The 21,715-nt window shown below is 39.4% G+C and overlaps 1 protein-coding gene across 1 annotated transcript in view; it reads left to right on the forward strand.

The window, feature by feature from the left end:
* The window catches only part of PDE6C (phosphodiesterase 6C), a 59,345-nt gene that overhangs the window by 12,313 nt on the left and 25,317 nt on the right, over window positions 1-21,715 (forward strand). The window contains exons 4-14 of the mRNA XM_007516784.2: window positions 1,712-1,852; window positions 6,074-6,148; window positions 7,896-7,960; window positions 8,312-8,378; window positions 12,382-12,429; window positions 14,632-14,781; window positions 15,643-15,786; window positions 17,525-17,593; window positions 19,768-19,914; window positions 20,173-20,280; window positions 20,674-20,783. Coding sequence (XP_007516846.1) covers window positions 1,712-1,852; window positions 6,074-6,148; window positions 7,896-7,960; window positions 8,312-8,378; window positions 12,382-12,429; window positions 14,632-14,781; window positions 15,643-15,786; window positions 17,525-17,593; window positions 19,768-19,914; window positions 20,173-20,280; window positions 20,674-20,783 — 1,124 coding nt within the window. The remainder of the gene's footprint in view (window positions 1-1,711; window positions 1,853-6,073; window positions 6,149-7,895; window positions 7,961-8,311; window positions 8,379-12,381; window positions 12,430-14,631; window positions 14,782-15,642; window positions 15,787-17,524; window positions 17,594-19,767; window positions 19,915-20,172; window positions 20,281-20,673; window positions 20,784-21,715) is intronic.

Here is a 21,715-nt window from a genome sequence, read left to right on the forward strand (position 1 = left end):
CAAAACTTGTAGCCTGTTAGAAGTTTACCACAATTGATAACTCTGTTACAATTAGAAGTCTCTTCCAGCATGATTCTAAGGCTATTTAAAGTTTAAACAATAAAATGTGGAAAGGCAAACATGAACCATAGAAAGAAAAAAGGCCTCAGGCATGAGAATTATTAGCATAACCATAGCGCAATCTAACGTTTCTAATTGAGAAGGAATTTGAGAGTTTTACATATCAACAACGTCTTTTTAACCTTTTGTTACACCCATTCAAGATGGAGACAAACCCTAGGTGTACGCAGGTTTTTTTTTTTACCAACTTAGTTAAAATATATTGATATTTAAACTAATTTTTACCTCAGACTTTAAATGTAAGTTAATTTTATCTTTATGAGAATTACGTTGAAAACCTTTTTTTTTATTTAACTCTGGTAAGAATATAGCCTTAAAGTTATACTTTTAACCTTAAAGTTAATGTTACCAAACTTTAAACACACACATACACATGGTCTTCAATACACAAGGAGAGAAACTTTTGTTACGAAGACATGTCATTTCAAACACGAATTCAGATCTGTACTGTCTTAGCCTTTCAGGGAGTGCATTGTCCAGTGGTGGCCTCTTGGGCAGCTTCACTTCTAGGAATTGTGGGTTGCGATCTCTGCACGAATCTCTGCGTATTCTAGCTCGTCTGCCTTCAGACCTGAGCTGAGGATCTCGGCCAGGGGGCCCAGTTTTGGCAGGGAGCCCGCGGTCTCTGGGTAGTCCGGGTTCTGTCCAGACTTCATAGCACAAGGGTGGGCGGGCCAGCTGTGTAGAAGGTGTGGGCCGAGGTGCCGTGGGGTTGTGGCCAGGATAGGCTGCCGCGGCCCTGCCCCATGGCCCTGCCATGTCGGCCGAGCAGTGTGGAGGGAGCCCATGCCCAATGCCCCGCGCCACATGGCAGAAAGCCGGCTCCTGTGGGCTGGCGTTGGGCTCCTGCGGGCTGGCGTTGGGCTCCTGTGGGCTGGCATTGGGCAGAAACCACAGAGTGGTCCAGAGATAAATGTTCCAGAAAAAGCAAAACAGTCTCGTGAAGAAAGGGCAGAGGCCTTTGGAGATCTCTTCACAAGCAGAAGAGAAGGCCATAGTACATAGGTAGCCAAATTGTCTTCACTTTTCTGAGAGATGCGCAGGTCAGGTCTACGTGGGCGCCATTTGTTGTTAAAGTTTTGGGGGCTCCAGCAGGCCAGGCTAGCTTCGCGGTGGTGAACAGAGTCTCAAGAACACACGGCTGGGCTGAGAAGCTGCAGTTTAATCTTTATTCATGAACGGGCAAATCACCACACCATGTGCTTCCCAATCATTCTTCCTCCACTGCTGAGACTCTGCATGTCCTTAGCATAAGGGGCGGGGAGCAAACAGGGCACGAAACTAGCAAGGACCAAACCATTTCTCTCAGAGGTAGAGGGAAGGGGGCCAAACCAACACAAAGAATACCAACACCTTGTGCACTGTAACCTGTGTGCTTAACCAGGTGCACCACTGCCCAGCCCCAAGTGTAAAGTTTTATTGTTCATTTGTAAGGCTCTCTCAGTGTAGTGTTAATTTGCATTTCTCTAATGATAAGTGAAGTCGAGCATTTCTTCATATGTCTTCAGGCCCTATTTTCTTCTAACTAATGTTATATCTTTCCATCATATATATTTTTTCTAATTATTTTATTTTTACTCCCTACTTGCAGATCCTTATGTGGTCAGCCAATAAAGTCTTTGAAGAGCTCACAGATGTTGAACGACAGTTTCACAAAGCGCTCTACACAGTTAGAAACTATCTGAACTGCGAACGATACTCCATTGGGCTGCTGGACATGACAAAGGAGAAGGTTCTCATGGCTTCATACATTTTTTTATTATCTAATGTCAGTTATAAAAGGCACAACATATGAAATATGACCCATTGGTTGTATTGCTAAATGGGAATCTGGGGAATGTTATGCATGTAAAAAAAAAAAAAAAAAAAAGAAGTAGAAACGCAAAGCAGAAATTGACTGAGTTTGGAGTATGGCACCAAAATAAGAAAGCAGAAGTATACTAGAGTTTGCAGTGAGTACCTCCCTAATACTTCCTCTCCACTTTTCCAAGCTTTGGGTCCATGATTGCTCAACAATTTGTTTGGCTTTGTATGTTAACTCTCTTTTCAGTCACCAGGTTCCAGGTGTCATCACGATGCCGGCCAGACTTCCCTGGATTGAAGACACCACCAATGTGTCCTGGAGCTCAGCTTCCCCAGAGACCCATCCTACTAGGGAAAGAGAGAGGCAGACTGGGAGTATGGACCGACCAGTCAACGCCCATGTTCAGCGAGGAAGCAATTACAGAAGCCAGACCTTCTACCTTCTGCAACCCTCAATGACCCTGGGTCCATGCTCCCAGAGGGATAGAGAATGGGAAAGCTATCGGGGGAGGGGGTGGGATATGGAGATTGGGCGGTGGGAATTGTGTGGAGTTGTACCCCTCCTACCCTATGGTTTTGTTAATTAATCCTTTCTTTAATAAAAAAAATAAATAAAAAAAAATTTAAAAAAAAAAGAAATATGACCCATTAAGAAATGGATGTAGTATATATGTAAATAATCAGTGATACTATGTCACAAGAACCAGTGCCAAGAAGGTATTATACAGAGCACTTGGGAGAAAAAGAGATGTAGGCCTGTTTTTTTTTTTTTTTTTTTTTTTTGGTCTTTTTTACCAGAGCACCAATCAGCTTATGGTGGTGCAGGGGATTGAATTTGAGACTTTGGAGCCTCAGGGATGAGAGTCCCTTTGCATAACCTTTATGCTATCCTCAAGGATTGAATCTTGACATTTCTACTTTACAGCTGTGTGTATCTTCAACCAGCCTTTTTTTCCTTTATGTAAATGAACTAATGGACCTTTTAAGAGATATTTCAAGATTACAGAGAGAATGGGCAGAAACATTAGCAAGTTTTTATATATGTCCTCTTCCTTTCCTACCCCAGCCCCACTTCGCTATAGTAGTAATATCTTACATTGATAAGTTCATGTTACAACTGGTGTATTAATTGATAAGATGTTATTAATTTTCATAGGTTACATTAATGTATATAATTTTTGATAAGTGTAATGATCTTGTTATTTCAATTATTAATGCCATCACATGGTAATAATAAGGTCAGATATTGCCACTACAGTATCATACAGAAGTTTCCCTGCCTTAAGAAACCCTGTGTTGGAGACATAAAAGAAAAAAAAAAACTTGTGTTCTGGGTTGCTGTCAAACTGGGGGACCCAGGCAGCACCCATGGACAGTGCTGAGAGACTGAGATTTCCCCCCCGCCCCGAGAAGAGGAAGGTGCAGGTTGCTTTAGAAGCACAGAAGTCCCCACGCTGTCCTCTTCTTGTGCTACCCCAGATCTGCCTCAAAGCACAGGTTCCCTCCCCACCAGGCCTCAAAGGTGTGTCCCAGAAAGATTCAGGTAAAGCAGACAAGGCCCCCTCAAGCACAGTTTGTTCAAAAACCCCTAACAACAAGGCATCACTTGTGGGACCCTGGAGGAGGAGCCTTGGGGAAAACAAACAAACAAACAAAAAGCCTGTATTCCATTCTGCCACCCCTCTCTGAGCTGCTTATGACCACTGATTTTTTTTTTTCTAACTGAATACTTTTGCCTATCATTTAGCTGGAATCGTGTTATATTTGTCTTTTTTTTTTCTTGTTGGATTATTTATCTTGAAATTATTCATCTTGCATTTAAGGCAAAATTCTATTGACTGACTATACCACAGTTTGTTTATTTACTAACCTGCTTGTGGACATCTTGGTTGCTTCTAATTCGGTCATTACGAAGAAGGCAGTTATAGCACTGGTGAAATAGCTCACCTGGGTAGTGTGCTGCTTTGTGTATAACCCGGGTTTGAGTCCAACCTCCATCACATAGAAGGAAGCTTTGGTGCTATGATCTCTTTCACTTTCTCTGCCCATTTTTCTGTCTCTTTCTTTTAAAAAAGAGTGGGGGATAAAAAAGGAATAAAATTGTTATAAATAGTGTGTATATGATTTTAGGTTTTTGTGTAGCTACAAGTTTGTAACTCAGGCAGGCAGATGCCACGGAGGGTTAAATTACATAGTAAGACTGTTTAGATGTTTAAGAAACTGGTAGGCCATCTTCCTAAGTGATGGCATTGCCTCTAGCAGTTAATGAGAGTTCTTGTTACTAGTATCTTACCAACAAAGTACAAGTCAGTGTTATATAATTTTAAATATTCTTTTCTTCTTCTTTTTTGATTAGTGATTTAATAATGATTGACAAGATTGTGGGATAAGAGAAGTACAATTCCATATAATTCCCACCACTAGAGTTCCGTATCCCATCCCCTCCATTGGAAGGTTACCTATTCTTTATCCCTCTGGGAGTATGGACCAAAGATGTTTATGGGGTGCAGAAGGTGGGAAGTCTAGCTTCTATAATTGGTTCTCTGTTGCTCATGGACGTTGACAGGTCAATCTATACCTCCAGACTGTCTTTCTTATCCTTCCCTAGTTGGATAGGACTCTAGGGAGGTGGGGTTCTAGGACACATTGGTGGAGCCCAGGGAAATCAGGATGGAATCATGATAGCTTCTACAACTTGTTGGCTGAAAAGCATTAAGATATAAAGCAGAACAACTTGTTTAATAATCAGAAACCTAAAGGTAAGAATATAGCAAATGAGATTTGGGGTCTTCAAGTTGGAAGGAGCTAGGAAGTCTATTTTTAGGTATATTCCATGGGGATATGACTTTACTAAATTTTTGCCTGAGCCCGACAGCTAACATGCAGGTGGGCTGAAAGTATTATCCTGGAAGATGGTGTCAGAGTTGGGAATAGGACTAGAAAGCTGAATCAGGGCATAGAGTAGCTCCTAATTGTTGTGTGATAATATCTCTCTGATGTTTTAATGTGAATTTCTCTGATGACATATCATGTGGCTTATCTTGTCTTATGGTTATTTGACACATGAACTTCTTTGATGAGCTGTCCAAACCTATTGCTCAATTTCTAGTTGGGTTGCTTATTTTATCATTCAAGACTACTATGCATATTTTGTACACATAGCCTTTATCAGATCTGTGTTCTATAAACAGTATCTCTTAATCTGCTACTTACCTGTTCATTCTCTGAGCAATATCTTTTGCAGACCAGATTTTTTTTTATCTTAATAAAATCAAATTTTTTAGTTTTTTTCCTTCATGGATTATACTTTTGGCATTGTATCTAAAAAGTCTCGCCAAACTCTAATTCACTGTATACCTAATGAAAATCAGGTTTTACTAGCAAGGGAGATGTTGACAGGGCAGCTAACAGTTGTTGGACACTGAATGACCTTCATCAAGATTCTTAACCTCCTGGAGTTCAGTTTAATTATCTATAAATTAACTGTTTTTTACTACATACTTTTTTTTTTTTCCTCCAGGGTTATTGCTGGGCTCGGTGCCTGCACCATGAATCCACCGCTCCTGGAGGCCATTTTTCCCCTTTTGTTGCCCTAGTTGTTGCAGCCTCGTTGCGGTTATTATTGCCATTGTTGACGTTGCTTTGTTGTTGGATAGGACAGAGAGAAATGGAGAGAGGAGGGGAAGACAGAGAGAGAGGGGGAGAGAAAGATAGACACCTGCAGACCTGCTTCACTGCCTGTGAAGCGACTACCCTGCAGGTGGGGAGCCAGGGGCTCCAACCGGGATCCTAACGCTGGTCCCTGCACATTGCACCACGTGCGCTTAACCCACTGCGCCACCGCCCGACCCCCTACTACATACTTTTAAGAATGTTTCAGGGGAGATCCCCTGGATATATTATTCATTTAATCTCCATAATGACCCTATAATATAAATCACATAACTATACCCATTTGTGGTTGAAATAGCTTGTGATCTGTTCACATTTCAAGTTCTTAGGCAATATTGCTAGGAATTAAACATCTTTTCAGATCTAAAAATTCCAGAAGTATATATATTAACAGAGACTAGGAAAACATGAAATTCCTATTAAATATGGTGGCTGTGAAAGAGATGGTTTACTGATAATTAAATGTAATTCCCTCCAGGAATTCTATGATGAATGGCCAATCAAGCTTGGAGAAGTTGAACCTTATAGAGGTCCAAAGACACCAGATGGCAGAGTAAGTATACACATCTTCCTTGATGACATCTCTGCATGGTTCAAGGTGGTAGAACTGAGGCAATCATGCAGAGAGGAAAGAGCACTAACCCGAGAAAGCCTGAATTGTTGTCCTATAGCTTACTGGAAGACTTGGAATAAGAGAAATGGCAATGAATAAGGAGTTTGAGGTTCAACTGCCAGCTCTTCCCCAAGTCAGCTATAGGGCCCTTGCCTTAGCTCATTCTTTAACTTTCCCCTGCAAATCTGGAGACTCGGTAGATCTGTGGTTCTCAATATTGAGTAATGCATCAGAAGTGCATGTAAAACTTTTTTTTTAAGTTGAATTTTTTTGTAATTTTTTTAAAAATTATTTTCCTTTTTGTTGCCCTTGTTGTTTTTTATTGTTGTAGTTATTATTGATGTTGTCTTGTTGGATAGGACAGAGAGAAATGGTGAGAGGAGGGGAAGACAGAGAGAAAGATAGACACCTGCAGACCTGCTTCACTGCTTGTGAAGCGACTCCCCTGCAGGTGGGGAGCCAGGGGCTCAAACCGGATCCTAATGCCGGTCCTTGAGCTTTGAGCCACGTGTGCTTAACCCGCGGCGCTACCGCCCAACTCCCCGCATGTAAAAATTTTAAACAGGTTGGTGCCCATATGGTTTTTCATATGTATTGGACTCTCTAAGGAAAGGTTAGGTTAGATTTTCCCCTTGACTTTAAGCTTCAAAGGATAGGAGACATGCTTCACCACTGTATCCCCAATATTCAGGGAAGGGAAGGCAATGGGACAGAGCAGTTCTAGGCCTCACATTAAACATTCATCCAAATAAGTAGAAGGACTAATGTTCAAGTCCCGTTAAAATGTGAATCCTGTTTTTGACGCAGCTGCTCAAGTAAGCCAACACTGGAAGGAATCCCTTTGTACAACTAGGAAGGGAAAACATTGACTAAGGTTGACAAATTTCACAATTTGTTTTACTAGAATTACTAATTAGGCATTTCTTGATAATAGAGATCAGTTAAAAGAAAAGACAGGATTTTCTTAATAGTGTGCAAGTTAACTGAATGTTTTTCATTTTGCCCAATAGATTCATTCATATAAGTGTTCGTTAATATTTCTGGTTTTATTATGGGTTTGTTATTAGGATATGGGTAGTTTGATAATTTGTGTTATACAGAGATATATGGTTGGGAGCTTCTCCTTAGAAATGCCAACCTAGTATGACGGAAGGATATGGCCCCAATGTATTTTAAAGATTTGTAGGTTTGATTCTGATGATGTATTCCTTATTCTATCAAAAAAAAAAAAAAATGAGAAGTTTAAATTCCACAATGGAGGGAGTTGGGCAGTAGCGCAGCGGGTTGAGCGCACGTGGCGCAAAGTGCAAGGATCTGCATAAAGATCTGGGTTCAAGCCACCGGCTCCCTGCCTGCAGGGGAGTCGCTTCACAAGCAGTGAAAGCTGGTCTGCAGGTGTTTATCTTCCTCTCCCCCTCTCTGGCTTCCCCTCCTCTCTTGATTTCTCTGTGACCTATCCAACGACAGCAACAACAACAATAAATAATAATAATCACAACAGTGATAAAACAACAATGGCAACAAAAGGGGAAAAAATGGTCTCCAGGAGCAGTGGATTCCAGGTGCAGGCACTGAGCCCCGGCAATAACCTTGGAGGCAAAATAAAAATAAATAAAATAAATTCCACAATGGAATGTGTTTTCCTTGGGAAAGAAGTTTACTTTCATTATCTCTCTTTTTCTTTTAGGAAGTTATCTTTTATAAAATCATTGATTACATTTTACACGGCAAAGAAGAGATCAAAGTGATTCCGTGAGTCTTGTCTGAAGTAGATTATTGTGAAGCTGCTGCAGCAGTTGCAATTTGATTTTATTATTTTTAACTTATTTATGTATTTATTATTGGATAGAGGTGGAGAAAAATTGAGAGGGATGGGGGAGGATAGAGAGAGGGAAAGAGACAGAGAGACACCTGCAGCCCTGCTTCACCACTTGTTAAGCTTTCCCCTTGCAGGGGGGGACCAGGGACTTGAACCTATGACCTTGCACACTATAGTGTGTGTTCTTAAGCAGGTGCACCACTGCCTGGACCCACAATTTTATTTTTGTACACAGTGCATTTCCTTCTATGGCAATGATTTTCTTCTTTTCACTCTTTCTTAAGGACACCTCCTGCAGACCACTGGACTCTCATTAGTGGGTTGCCAACATATGTTGCTGAAAATGGATTTGTAAGTTATAGACCAAGTTCAAGTGGTAAATAGTATTTAGGGATCAGAGAGATAGCTGATCAGATAAGGTGTCTGCTTTCCCATGCACTTTATCAAGGTTCAAGCTCTGGCACCACATGAGAGAGCCCCAGTATTTGGGGTATTAATGTTATGGTGCCTCTCATCTATCTCTGTCTCTCTATCTGAATGAAATATTGGCCCAGGAGTGGTAAATCATGCATTTATGAGACCCTGACTTCATCAATCAATCCAATTAGTGAAGTTCTTATTATCTAAGAGATGGAACCATTGTTATAGCCAGGATGCACTAGATACATGAACTGGCTACATGCACCAGATACATGAATTGGCTACATGCACTAGATACGTGAATTTTGTCATAGAACTTAGTAGAGAGGAATCTTGCCAGTCAAATGTAGTTTAACTAGAGGTCTCTAGATCAGCACAGAAATAGTCACCACGAGGGCTAGCAAGACATCTCACCTGGACAGGGTATACCTGCTTTGTCATACACACAACCCAGGTTAGATCCTGGTCTCCATAACACCTGAGGAAATTTTGTGCTCTGTTATCTTTTTCTCTCTTCCTCTGTCTCTGTTTCTTTCTTTCTATATGAAAAAAAGTCAGCTTCCAGTTGTTAAGTCCAGGTGATATTTAAAAAAAATAACAAACAAACAAAAAAACAGTCAACATGAAAAAGATTCACTCACTATTAATTTTTCTTTGGGAAATATACAGGCTTCATCCTAATGACATCCATAATCACTGACAATGATTGATGGTGGGTTGAGTTTGTCCAAGACTTTTGAAGCATGGAATATGATCGACAAAAGATAAAAAGTATATAAAGACAGGACTTGGCCACTTATGGCAACACAAAAGTAGTGAGTTGCTACAGGAAGGGAAGAATTTCTCTCCGATATCTTGGGCAGAGTGGACAATATGCCAGGTCTGCCTTAGAGAGAGATCAGTTGTGGGAAGGAAACAAACAAGAGATTTCTGGTATTCTAGTAGGTTTCCAGTCTGAAGGACTGTGATCACCACAGCTTTCCTGCTCAGCACTTTCATGTTCATGACTGATTTATCTCATTAGTTAGGCTTTTACACTTTCTGTATCCTTTTTGGTATCAAGATCTCTCCCACAAGAATGCCAAATGTCTTTACCATGTATTTTTCCCTTTCCTGTCCTTCTTCTTCCTCCTCCTCACTGCAGTGCCTTAACTACAGTGTGCTGAGTCATCTGAAGACCACTGGGAAAGTGATCAACTCCAGATTGTCTAGTGGTTTCTACCTCTATTCCGAGTTAAAAAAAAAAAAAATGAATTCAGAATGTGACAGAATAAGGAAAAATTTTATCTTATCTATTGTTGGAATGTTTACTTTGTACTTTTTTTTTTTGCCTCCAGGGTTATCACAGGAGCTCGGTGCCTGCACTAGGAATTCACTGCTCCTGGAGGCCATTTTTCGCATTTTGCTACCCTTGTTGTTGTTATTGCTGTTGTTGGATAGGACAGAGTGAAATTAAGAGAGGAGGGGAAGACAAAGTGGGGGAGAGAAAGATAGATACCTGCAGACCTATTTCACTGCCTGTGAAGAAACTCTTCTGTAGGTGGAGTGAGGGATGGGGTGCGGGTCAAACCGGGATCCTTACTCCAGTCCTTGGGCTTCATGCCATGTGTGCTTAACCCACTGCGCTACCTCCCGGCCCCCTGAACTTTTTTTTTCAACTAGAGTACTGCACAACTCTAGTTTATGGTGATGCAGGGACTTGAAACTCAACCAGAATACCAGATATCTCTTGTTTGTTTCCTTCCACAATTCACCTCTCTAAGCCAGACCTGGCTTATTGTACACTCTGCCTGAGATACCAGAGAGAAACTCTTTCTTTCCTGTAAAAACTCACTACTTTTGTGTTGCTGTCAGGGAGTTTCAGAATTTCAAGCATGAAAGTCTTTGTATAACTATTATACTATCTCCCCTGCTCTGCCTTAGTTTTCAATGAGTGTGCGCATTCCTAAACCCTAGATTTAGGAATTATAGAACCAGGTGTCCCCAAACAGGTGGCGTGGTTACTTTTCCTAGTGAGAAGAAAAGAAATAGAAGAGGAAGACAATCACTTCTTTTAGGAATAAGCTGGCACATCTATTAGCAATCTATAGTATCAAATAACTTATTTTAATCACATCAAAGTAATTTAAATATTGACTGGCTACTGACATATTAATGCCTGTGACCAAAGAACATTCTGATTCTTTCCTAACCGATTCTACAGATACCGTGATTTTTCAGCCCATCAGATAACTTTGCAATTGGTTTCCATTTTTGGTTTCCTGGAAGGTCATTTATTAGACCCCCGTTTAGAGATTTTATTAAGAGTGGTACTCCCATAGCTCCCACAGCCAGAATAAAGAAACTCTTGTCTTAATTTTTAAACATCTATTTCCTGGTAGATTTTTTTTCCCCATGGGAAATAGATTATTCCTCAAAAATAAATTTGGAGAAAACTTAATTGGTCAAAAGTCAACTCACTAAATATCTGTCTAACGTACCAAGTGATCAGTTGCCATATTTGCAAACAGTTCAGCTCCCAAAGTTGTTGTTTTGTTTGTTTGTCTGTTTTGTTTTGTTTTTGGAATGAGTCAAGCTAGAATCAAGGTAATGTGTAAATTGAAAGAGAGAGAGAATATTAAGCTTCTGAATATTAAGTTAGAGACTGACTTCTTCTAAAACCTTGAGCTGTATAAAATTGTTCTTTAGAGAATTGAAGAGTGTGGACTAAAGGAGGCACTGTTGATGAAAATGTCAGAAGAAAGGATTAAATTCTGCTTTGCTTCTTTAAAATGCTCCTGAAGAATTTTCAGTCACTCAGCTCAGGCTATACATTCAAATTAGATCATAAAAATAATGGGGAGCAACCCCCCAGAATATATATATACATACTTTGAAGTATTTTCACATTGCTTTGTGGTAATGATACAAAAAAATATAGGTATAGTTCAACCGGTCTAGAAAACAGTGTTCTTTGTGGTTAGCAGTGTTAGGTGTCAAACCCCATTCTTACCTGCTCATCAGAATGGTAGGATTTTCAGGAATTTGACAAGCAGGTTCTCAGCCTGTTGAAATCTTCCCATGGTGGGTATATTTATACTATGAAAACTGAAAAATGTCATGAACTAGGGCTTTCTCCAGCCCTCACCAGGAAAGCTGATTTTATCAACACCCTCTGTAGAAGTTCCAATTTGTGTTTCCTCTCATGGATGTGAGCAAAAACACTTAACCTGTTTGAGTTTCTATCAATTCCTTTTTAAAGAGAAAAAGCTTAAACTTAATTATTAACTTTCTATTCAGCTTCTAAATACTATGATTTTAATTAACTAACATGATTTTTGGTGGGAAGGGCTATAGATTAATATATATATATTGATTAAGATTCCCTTGTGGATATTATCCAAGATACAGATGGTTTGGAATTATTTTTTAAAAAATAGAATAATTTCTTGTCCTTGTGAATGTGAATGCTAGTCTCTAAATTTAGTACTACAAGTGATGTTTCATAGTGAATCCTCACTTTGGTGTAGCTAAAATGCTGTTTGACTTTCCCTTCCAGCCCCTTAGTCAAATTTCTTATCCTGGATTTTCACATCAGGAAAAAAGTAAATAGAGCATTCCCAATATTGCTACACCAGCAGAACAAACTTCCACATCTCCTTGGGCTAAGTAGCTGATTTCTTTGAATTGGAAGATAAATCCTTAGAGACTCGGAGAGTGGGAAGGAGCAAAAAATGCTGCTAAGTATTATCCATGAGCTTAATTAGTAGAAGAGACACTAACTTCAATGCATCACTAGTTAACTGACTTAACCCTAGTCCAGGGTAAATAATCTGCAAGTAGAGAATTATAGAGGAAGACTTAAGTCCTATGCATTCTTTCCTGTTTTTGTTTTCTGGGCTTAATTGCTCTACCACCTGATACTTTAGGACTTTTGTCTCTTCTTGTTTTACAGATATGTAACATGATGAATGCCCCTGCAGATGAATACTTCACATTTCAGGTAATCTCACCTTCTGCAAGGCCTTAACATTCGGTGCCATGGAGCAGGGGTACAACACTATTCCTCACCCCAATTCTGTCTGATGCTTAGGTGTGGCCAAGAGCACTAAGGGCTTATGTTCCACTCACCAGTAAATATAAAAGAGGAGATTCTCCAGTGAAGGGAGAAGAGGTGGGAGGAGAAGGATAAAAGAAAGGAGACAAATTTCACCCTGGCATTTGGGATATGGGGGCCTCCTGTCACTTCTGTGTTCTCTCAGACTCCTGGTCATCTGGCGCCCAAAACACTGCCTGGTACATCATAGGTGCTCAGTAAATGTCATTTGCATGAATGATGGTTGCATACATCTCATTCTCTGAATGTAGGTGATGAGTGGCTGCTTTCTCCTAGTCTTTTCCTATAGTTTATTGCAATTGCTATCAGAAAGAAAGACTTCCAGATGGATCGTTGGGCATTGCACCTGCAACCAAGCTCTTTCCTTTATCCTTCCTTCTTCCTTCAACATCCAGAGATGACATTCCACCTGTCCCATCCGTCACCCTTTACAAACCTGTTACCATGGCCACCTCCTCCCTCGACAATCCCTAGTACCACTCCTCTTTATCATTGTACTCTCTGCAACTAGCTCAGATCCTGACCTATCATAGAAGTTCAACAGATGATTACCAAATGGAGTAGCATCACAGGACAAAAGTCTATCTTTATGAATGAGTCAGAAAAACAGATATCATCTTAGCTACTCAACAGAGTGACTATAATATAAGGAGCTGGCTAGATAGGCATGGGGGGGGTGGGAGGGACAGAAAAAGTGCACAAGAACACTGAGAAGGCCAATGTAAGTGCTTCCCATCCCTCTACAAGCGTAGAGAAGATGTCAGGTTTGTCAGAATAAATTTACGTGTCTCTAGTACAATTAAACAAAGGAACCAGAGTATATAGCCATAGCCATGTTCTGATACCACAAAGATTGTTACCTCTTGAAATAAAAAATAACCTAAATTGAGGGCTCTAGCTATCAAGGGGTAGTGTGAGAAAGTCCTGTGATGATGCAGTTGTTCTGTGTCTTGACTCTAGTAAGATCGTACATATATGTGTGATGACTATACATAGAAACACAGACATAGACATCTATAGTCTGAATAAACTCTATGGATAGTACCGATTTATTAATCTTTTTTATTTTTTTAATTTCTTTATTGGGGGATTAATGGTTAGCAGTTGACAGTTAAATACAATAGTTTGAACATGCATAACATTTCCCAGTTTTCTACATGACAATACAACCTCCACCAGGTCCTCTGCCATCATGTTCCAGGACCTGAACCCTTCCCAACCCTTTCATATTATTATTATTAGTAGTAGTAGTAATAGTAATTTATTTATTTAAAAAAGGAGACATTAACAAAACTGTAGGATAAGAGGAGTACAACTCCACTCAGTTCCCACCACCAGATCTCATATCCCATCCCCTCCCCTGATAGTTTTCCTATTCTTTATGCCTCTGGGAGTATTTTTATTGCCCTTGTTCTATTGTTGCAGTTATTATTGTTGTTGTTACTGATGTCATTGTTGTTGGATAGGACAGAGAGAAATCGAGAGAGGAGGGGGAGAGAAAGAGAGACACCTGCAGACCTGCTTTACCGCCTGTGAAGCGACTTCCCTGCAGGTGGGGAGCCGGGGGCATGAACCAGGATCCTTATGCCGGTCCTTGCGCTTTGCACCAAGTGCGCTTAACCCGCTGCGCTACTGCCCGACTCCCTCTTTTTAAATTTTATTTATTTTACTTTTGAGAGAGATGCAGACGGAGAGAGACACAGAGAGAAACACCAGAGCACTGCTCAGCTCTGGCTTATGGTGGTATGGGGGATTGAACCTGGGACTTTGGAGCCTCAGGCATGAGAGTCTGTTTGCATAACCATTATGCTATCTCCCCCACCTTATTTCTGCATTTCTTTTATTTCTTTTTTAATTTTTTAATTTATTTATTGGGGAATTAATGTTTTGCATTCAACAGTAAATACAATAGTTTGTACATGCATAACATTTCCCAGTTCATCTTAATGGACTGTATTACATAAGATTGTACCATCAGGGAAACTAGGAAAAAGACAGAGGGGCATCTCTGTGTATTCCTCATGCAATCTTTATGTTTCTAATTACTTAAAATTAAAAACATAACCTAAGTGTCTTTACTGTTTGTAGAAAGGGCCTGTAGATGAAACTGGTTGGGTGATTAAAAATGTCCTGTCTCTACCTATTGTCAACAAAAAAGAAGACATTGTGGGAGTAGCTACATTTTATAACAGGAAAGACGGAAAACCTTTTGATGAATATGATGAACACATTACTGAGGTAAGCGCAATCATAAAACAATAGAGGCAAGGGTCATGGTGGGGATGTGCCTGATTGAGTGCACATATTACAATGTGCAAGGACCCAGGTTCAAGCCCCTGGTCCCCACCTGCAGGGGGAAAGTTTTGTGAATGGTGAAGCAGTGTTGCAGGTGTCTCTCTCTGTCCCTCTCTACCATCCCCTTCCCTCTCGATTTCTGGCTGTCTCTGTCCAATAAATAAATAAATATAATTAAAAAATAAAGGTAAGTGGAATTAATGAAACAGAGGATACACAGTTACTTGCTATTCTGGAATGATAATCTTGGAAGGTGATTTAGACATGAGTTGCCTGTCACACAGTCAGCATGTTGTCATTGACAATGAAAACATCGCCATTGTTTTTGTTTCCTGATTTCTATAAACTGCAACATTCTCTACTTAAGTATGAACTTTGGCTTAATCAAAAATTGTTTACAATACTAGGAAATCAGGAAAGAAGATTTATTTTTGCTCCTACTTATTTCTATCTCCTCTTATTCTTCCTCTCATCCCAACACTAAGGCTGGGTTTTCAGGTTGTTGCTTATTTAACCGGGTATTTGGAATGATTCTCCCCTAATGAAGTATTCATTTTGCATGATACACTAGGAAAGAAAAGGACTTAGCCAATATAATTAGAGAGAGAGATTAGTTGTCGGAGACTGATTATTTTCTGAACTCAAACTGAGAAACTGAGATGTTAATGGCATAAGGAAGACTGATTTGTAGAAAAGAAGTAGTGCCTCCAAATTAATTTTTCCTTTAACTTTAGAGTGATAAATAAATAAATTAATTAATGTATATATATATATATATATATTTTTTTTTTTTTTCCATTTCAGACTCTCACACAGTTTCTTGGATGGTCTCTTTTAAATACCGACGCCTATGATAAAATGAACAAATTAGAAAACAGAAAAGACATAGCTCAGGAAATGCTCCTGAACCACACCAAAGCTACTCCTGAGGAAATCATGTCTATTTTGGTAAGTGGAGAATTCTTTCCTGTCCTGTCTGTGCACATTAGGGTGGCACTTAGTTATAACTTCTGAAGTTTACCTAATTACCTAGATGCTGAACAAATGAAAACAGGTTTAATCCTGGATGCAAGAAAGGGAGAGGGGGCCACGTGATGGCACTCCTGGTTGAGTGCACATGTTACAATGCATAAGGACTTGGGTTTGAGCCCCCTGCAGGGGGGAGGCTTTGTGAGTGGTGAAGCAGGGCTGCAGGTGTTTCTCTGTCTCTCTTCCTTTCTATCTCCCCCTTCCCTAATGATTTCTGACTGTCTTTACCCAATAAATAAATAAGTAAATGTAATTTAAAAATTATCAAAAATGAGAAGGAAAAAAAAATAAACGGAGGGAGTTAAAGAAGGTGGCATGGAAAGAGGACATGGATAGTCCAGTTTGCCCCAGTCCCTTACCTAATTTCTAGGCTGCTTGGTTGGAATAGTGCTTTATTTCAAACAGCTCCTGGGTCTGTAGGAACTCAAGTGATGACATTCAGATTCAAATGTGGTAGCAAGCAAAAAATATTTTCAGGAAGGGGAATATGTCAGTTTTTTTTATTGCCATAGGATGTTGCATAACAGTCACAATATCCATGATATACAACGATAAGCATCTATTTCTCACTCACACATTTGTGGTTTGTCCAAGCTTCAAATGATCTTGTTTGGAGCTGACTCCAAGTTGTAACTTCGTGACTCTCTATATGTCATACTTCTTGGCCAACAGCTATAAGATAGGTGTTTTTACAGTGGTGAAAGAAGTTCAAAGGAATCCAACTGTACAAGCACATTTCAAGTCTTTACCCTCACTAAAATTCTCATTAGTGAAATATGGCCAAGAGTACCATCACGGAGGATAGGGAGCGAGCAGGCATTGGCTCCCAGTCTTCTCATCTCCACTGAAGGGGAAATGTCACATTCCTCTAGACTGCTATTAAGGAAATTTTTATTTTAGAGCTTTTGGAGTGTGCATGTAGGTGTAGTTTTGCTGAGGGTGGAGCTTTTGTTATTTATGGATGCTTTGAGATTTCAGAGAAATTTGATATGTTGAGCTATTATAACAATGAGAAGAGTGGGAGTAGATAGCATAATGGTTATGCAAAGAGACTATAATGCCTGAGGCTCCAAAGTCCCAGTTTCAATCTCCCACACATGGTAAACCAGAGCTCAGCAGTGCTCTGGTAAAAGTAAATAAATAAGAGGAGAATAAAGGGCAATTACTGTAAATTCATGGAAAAACATATGGGGGTGAGTAAGAAAGCATAACAGTTATACAAAGAGACTGTCATGCCTTAAGCTCCAAAGGCATTCATGTTCAGTCCCCTGTACCACCATAAGCCAGAACAGAGCAGTGCTCTGCTAAAATAAAATTAAATTAAATTAAATAAATACATAAATAGAAAACATGAAAGTAACTCATTTTTTTCTTACATACAAGCAATCAATTCCAAGATTCTTATTATTACATTTTGAGGGGATAGATAAACTATAATAGTCTACTTCTTGAAGAAAACTCTTTAATATCAAGTACCCAAAAGTATTATACTTAGAATGAATCTTTGTCACAGAATGCATTATATCATATTTTAAATACATTTTAACTTATTTTAAGAGTAGACTCCTCCTTATTTTAAGAGTAGAGGAGTCTACTCTTAAAATAGATATTTCCTCCTTTATAGGAATTTCACACCTCAATTGTGTTTGCATTTTAGAAATTTAAAGAGAAACTAAATGTAAATGTAATTGAAGACTGTGAAGAAAAGCAACTTGTCACAATTTTGGTAAGTGTTTCATTTCTGTCTTAAAGACTTTTAAATAAAATGTAAGGCCATACTTTCTGATTTGTCAAGTTAATGTTGAGTTCCCTCTTTATCGACATTTTTCAAAGCTAAAAATAAATATTTCTTCTTAAGGTTATTATTCTGAGTTCCTGCTTTTGTCCCAAAAGTACAATTCACATAGACAATTTAGAAGCATAGCTAAACTAAACTACTGCATTAGAATCTAAGCATTTCACAATCTAAGTATATTATAGCCAGCGTTATTTTGATGCCTTCGGTTTGCACCAAAGTCTTCCCAGAGGACATGACAGAATTAGAGCAAAGTACAGACCCTTCAGGGCACACTTATTTATGATATGTTCTTTCTAAGCTAAGATGCACTACTTAATTCAGCTTCCCCCTTCTCACCTTCTATGGACTCTGTCCTCCCTAAGATTTGCTGCCACAGAGAAATTAGACTTTGACCTTTTTCTGAAGGTTCTGTTCCCACCTTGTGGGTTTCCATGTTACCCAAGTCTCTTCTTCCTTCTCCTTCTCCCTTTGGATCCACCTCTGAATATATTTTTTTTCTCTACACTTGTCCCAGAAGATGACCCTTTCTTCACTCCACCTGTCCCCAACAATATGCATCTTCTTATATAACAAAAATTCCATTGACATCTATGATATTTTATAGATACTCACTAGTTTTCTATTTGTGATTGAAAATCAATTAAATTGGCAAAAAAATAAATAACCTTACCAAAAGATATTTTGGTATAAAATAGGCTATAGGTTTCTCCCACATCATTGCTACATAAAACTTAAAACCTAGAAGTAAAAACTCAAGGGGCTGGGGAGACAGCATAATGGTTCTGCAGAAGACTCTCATTCTTGAGGCTCTGAGGTCCCAGGTTCTTCAATCCCCAGCCCCACTATAAGCCAGAGCTGAGCAGAGCTCTGGACTCGCTCTTTCTCTGTCTCTGTCTCTCATTAAAATAAAATAGATAAAATGTTTTGTGAAAAGCTAAAAAATCAAGCAATTCTTTCAGAGGGCTTTTAAATTTTATCTTGACATAACTCATCAGCTACTTACCAGAATTCTTTCTCCCAGTGTGTGCCTTAATTCCTACTCAGGCCCAGTCCTTTTTTCAATAACAGAATTTTCACATTTCATCTTTACATAAGACTCAAACTGTAATGTAGAGATGTTTTCCAGTCCAGAGGTGACACCTCATGATATACACACCCAGAACTCTCTATTCTATTTTATCTGATTTTTAAAGATGTGTTTATTATCTGTTTCTCCCCATGAGAATGTATGCTTGAGCAATATCTCCCTTATTCATATGTCTTCCATAATGTCTTCTGGCACTTTTCTCTCTTGTAGGGGATTGTTTCTTCTCTGCCTTCCACCAAATATGACAAACACTCACCCCTTCACTCATCCCTCCTTACACCATTACCCCCCCCCCCTTAGAATCTCTCCTTGTGTGTTAACAAGGTCCACAGTTTCATTTCCCAAGCCATGTCAATCAATATTCAAGTACCTGGTTCACTGTGTTTTCATAATCCTAAATCCTAACAAGATGTTATTTAAATGAGATATCTCAAGTTTATCAATACATTGTGGGACATTCATTCATTCACTCATTCATTCATTCAATAAATACTTATTGAGCACTTGTCTGCAGGCAGTCACTGAAGATTATGGGATCCGGCAGTACTTAAGACAGACACCATCCTATGCTTGTGTAGCTCATAGTCAAATAGGAAAGTAGACTGAGCAAGTAAAGAAAAGATGAAAGAATTGAATAAAGTGATTACTTACTGTTTACTGGATTTATCTGTGGAGAAAAAAAAAAGAAAAATCCATTGTTGAAAATGAGGAAGGTTGCTATGACTACATATTGTATTTTTGTATTGTGAAAAGAAAAGAACCACTAACATCATATCTGGAGCTGAATACCATCAACTAGAAAGTTTCCAAAGATATCTGAGTATCAGTTTCACCATCTGGAAAGCAGGAACACCTATGAAGGTTTGCTATGAGGATAATCTATGTCTACTAACTAAACTAAGTGCTGGATGTCTAGTGAAATCCACGTGGCGTTCCTTTATTGTGATGCTTCCTACATATATGAAAAGGAGAAACAAAAGATAAATTTTATCTGAGTTTGTTCCTTTTCCAACAGAAAGCGGATTTACCAGACCCCAAGGCCGTAGACCTGTATGAATTCCGCTTCAGTGACTTCCCTATTACAGAGCACGAACTGATTAAGTGCGGAATCCGAATGTTTTTCGAAATCAATGTGGTGGAGAAATTTAAAGTGCCTGTTGAGGTCAGACGGTATTTAGCTTAAACTACTGTGTGGTTTTTGTTGCTGAACTTCATTCTTAATGGTTGCTATGGTCCAAAAGATCAACTTCAGTTTAGATATTAAATTACCACCAACTTTGTAAATATATCAACTTAAACCCTGTAAACAAGGCCAACGTATCTTTTTAGATAAGATTGTCACAGACCTTCTAACCTTTAGAATTCCACTCTAAAGTCTGAGTATGGTGGTGGTGGGGGGGGTGTCTTCTTTTGCTGACAGGTTCTTACCAGATGGATGTACACCGTGAGGAAAGGGTACAGAGCCGTTACTTACCACAACTGGCGGCATGGGTTCAACGTGGGGCAGACCATGTTTACTTTGTTGATGGTAGGTACAGAGCCCTGGAAATCATTGCAGACTTGCACATTTAACTTTTTAAACTGGTATGAGGCATAGATATGGCCTATCAATTTAAGATCAGCTTTGTTTGGAATTCACAGACACAACCCTGTAAAGCCCAAACTTGCCTGAAGATAGTGCCAGGGAATGTGGGCATCCCTATGTACTGAAATTTCACTCTGCAATTTGCATAGCTGCCTCCTAAATGTAAAGCTCAGTTACTGGCTGCTGTAATTGCCTTGCATCAGCTATAATACTCAAGAAATAAAGCTAACTTGCTCTATAAATAAATAAATATAACAAACTCCCTTCTCCAGGCAATCTGGCTTCATTGCATGTAATTTAAAGCTGTATTAGTTCAACTAAACTTTTTTTTTCCAGACAGGAAAACTAAAGAAATACTATACAGATCTTGAAGCCTTTGCCATGCTTGCTGCTGCTTTCTGCCATGACATTGACCATAGAGGCACCAATAATTTATATCAGATGAAGTAAGTAAACCCTTACAGTAAGGTTAACATGTGCTGGTAAAGAGAGGAAAACTTGCCTATCCGTTTGCCCACTTGTCTCCACTTTTTTTTTTTTTTTTTTGCTTCCAGGGTTATCGATGTGGTTTAATGCCTGCACCAAGAATCTAATGCTTGTGGAGGCTGTTTTTTCCCTTTTGTTGCCCTTATTGCTTATTGTTGTTATTATTGTTATTGTCATTGCTGTTGTTGTTGGATGGGACAGAGAAAAATGGAGAGAGGAGGGGAAGACAGAGGGGGAGAGAAAGATAGACACCTGCAAACCTGCTTCACCACCTGTGAAGTGACTCTCCTTTAGGAGCTGGAGGCTCGAACCGGGATCCTTATGTGGGTCCTTGTGCTTTGTACTATATATATGAAACCTGGTGCACCACCACCCAGCCCCCTACTTCTTTCAACTTTTGAAAACTGAGTTAGTGAGTTTATACATACAAGTGCATTAATCTTAGGCCTACCTTTGTGCATAGCTATGTTACTCCTGCTCAGACTAGAGAACATAACTTCCTGAACTTAGGACCTTCCCTCTTCCTTGTCCTTTTGTTCCTACCCAGCTCTCCTTTACCTGGATGTTCATCTTCATATCACCGACAATCTTCCTCTCATCGTCAGTTAACTTTTCCAGAACGGCTGCGTGTGTTTCTTTGTTTGTCTTAAAGCACTGGCGCTCCATACATGAATAATTCCACTGCTCCAGGTGGATGGCTTTTGTTCCGTTCTTTTAGTTTTAGAGAGAGAGTGGGGAAGAGAAGGAGAGACATTATACCACTGGACTAACAGTTCATGGAGCTTTCTCCAGTGCTTGCCATCCATGAAGCATCCATGGAGATTCAGTTTCTTGTTTTAAAAAAATTTTTTTTTTAATCTTTACTTATTGGATAGAGACAGCCAGAAGTAGA

The sequence above is a fragment of the Erinaceus europaeus genome, chromosome 1 (assembly GCF_950295315.1).
Source record: "Erinaceus europaeus chromosome 1, mEriEur2.1, whole genome shotgun sequence".
Taxonomy (NCBI): domain Eukaryota; kingdom Metazoa; phylum Chordata; class Mammalia; order Eulipotyphla; family Erinaceidae; genus Erinaceus; species Erinaceus europaeus.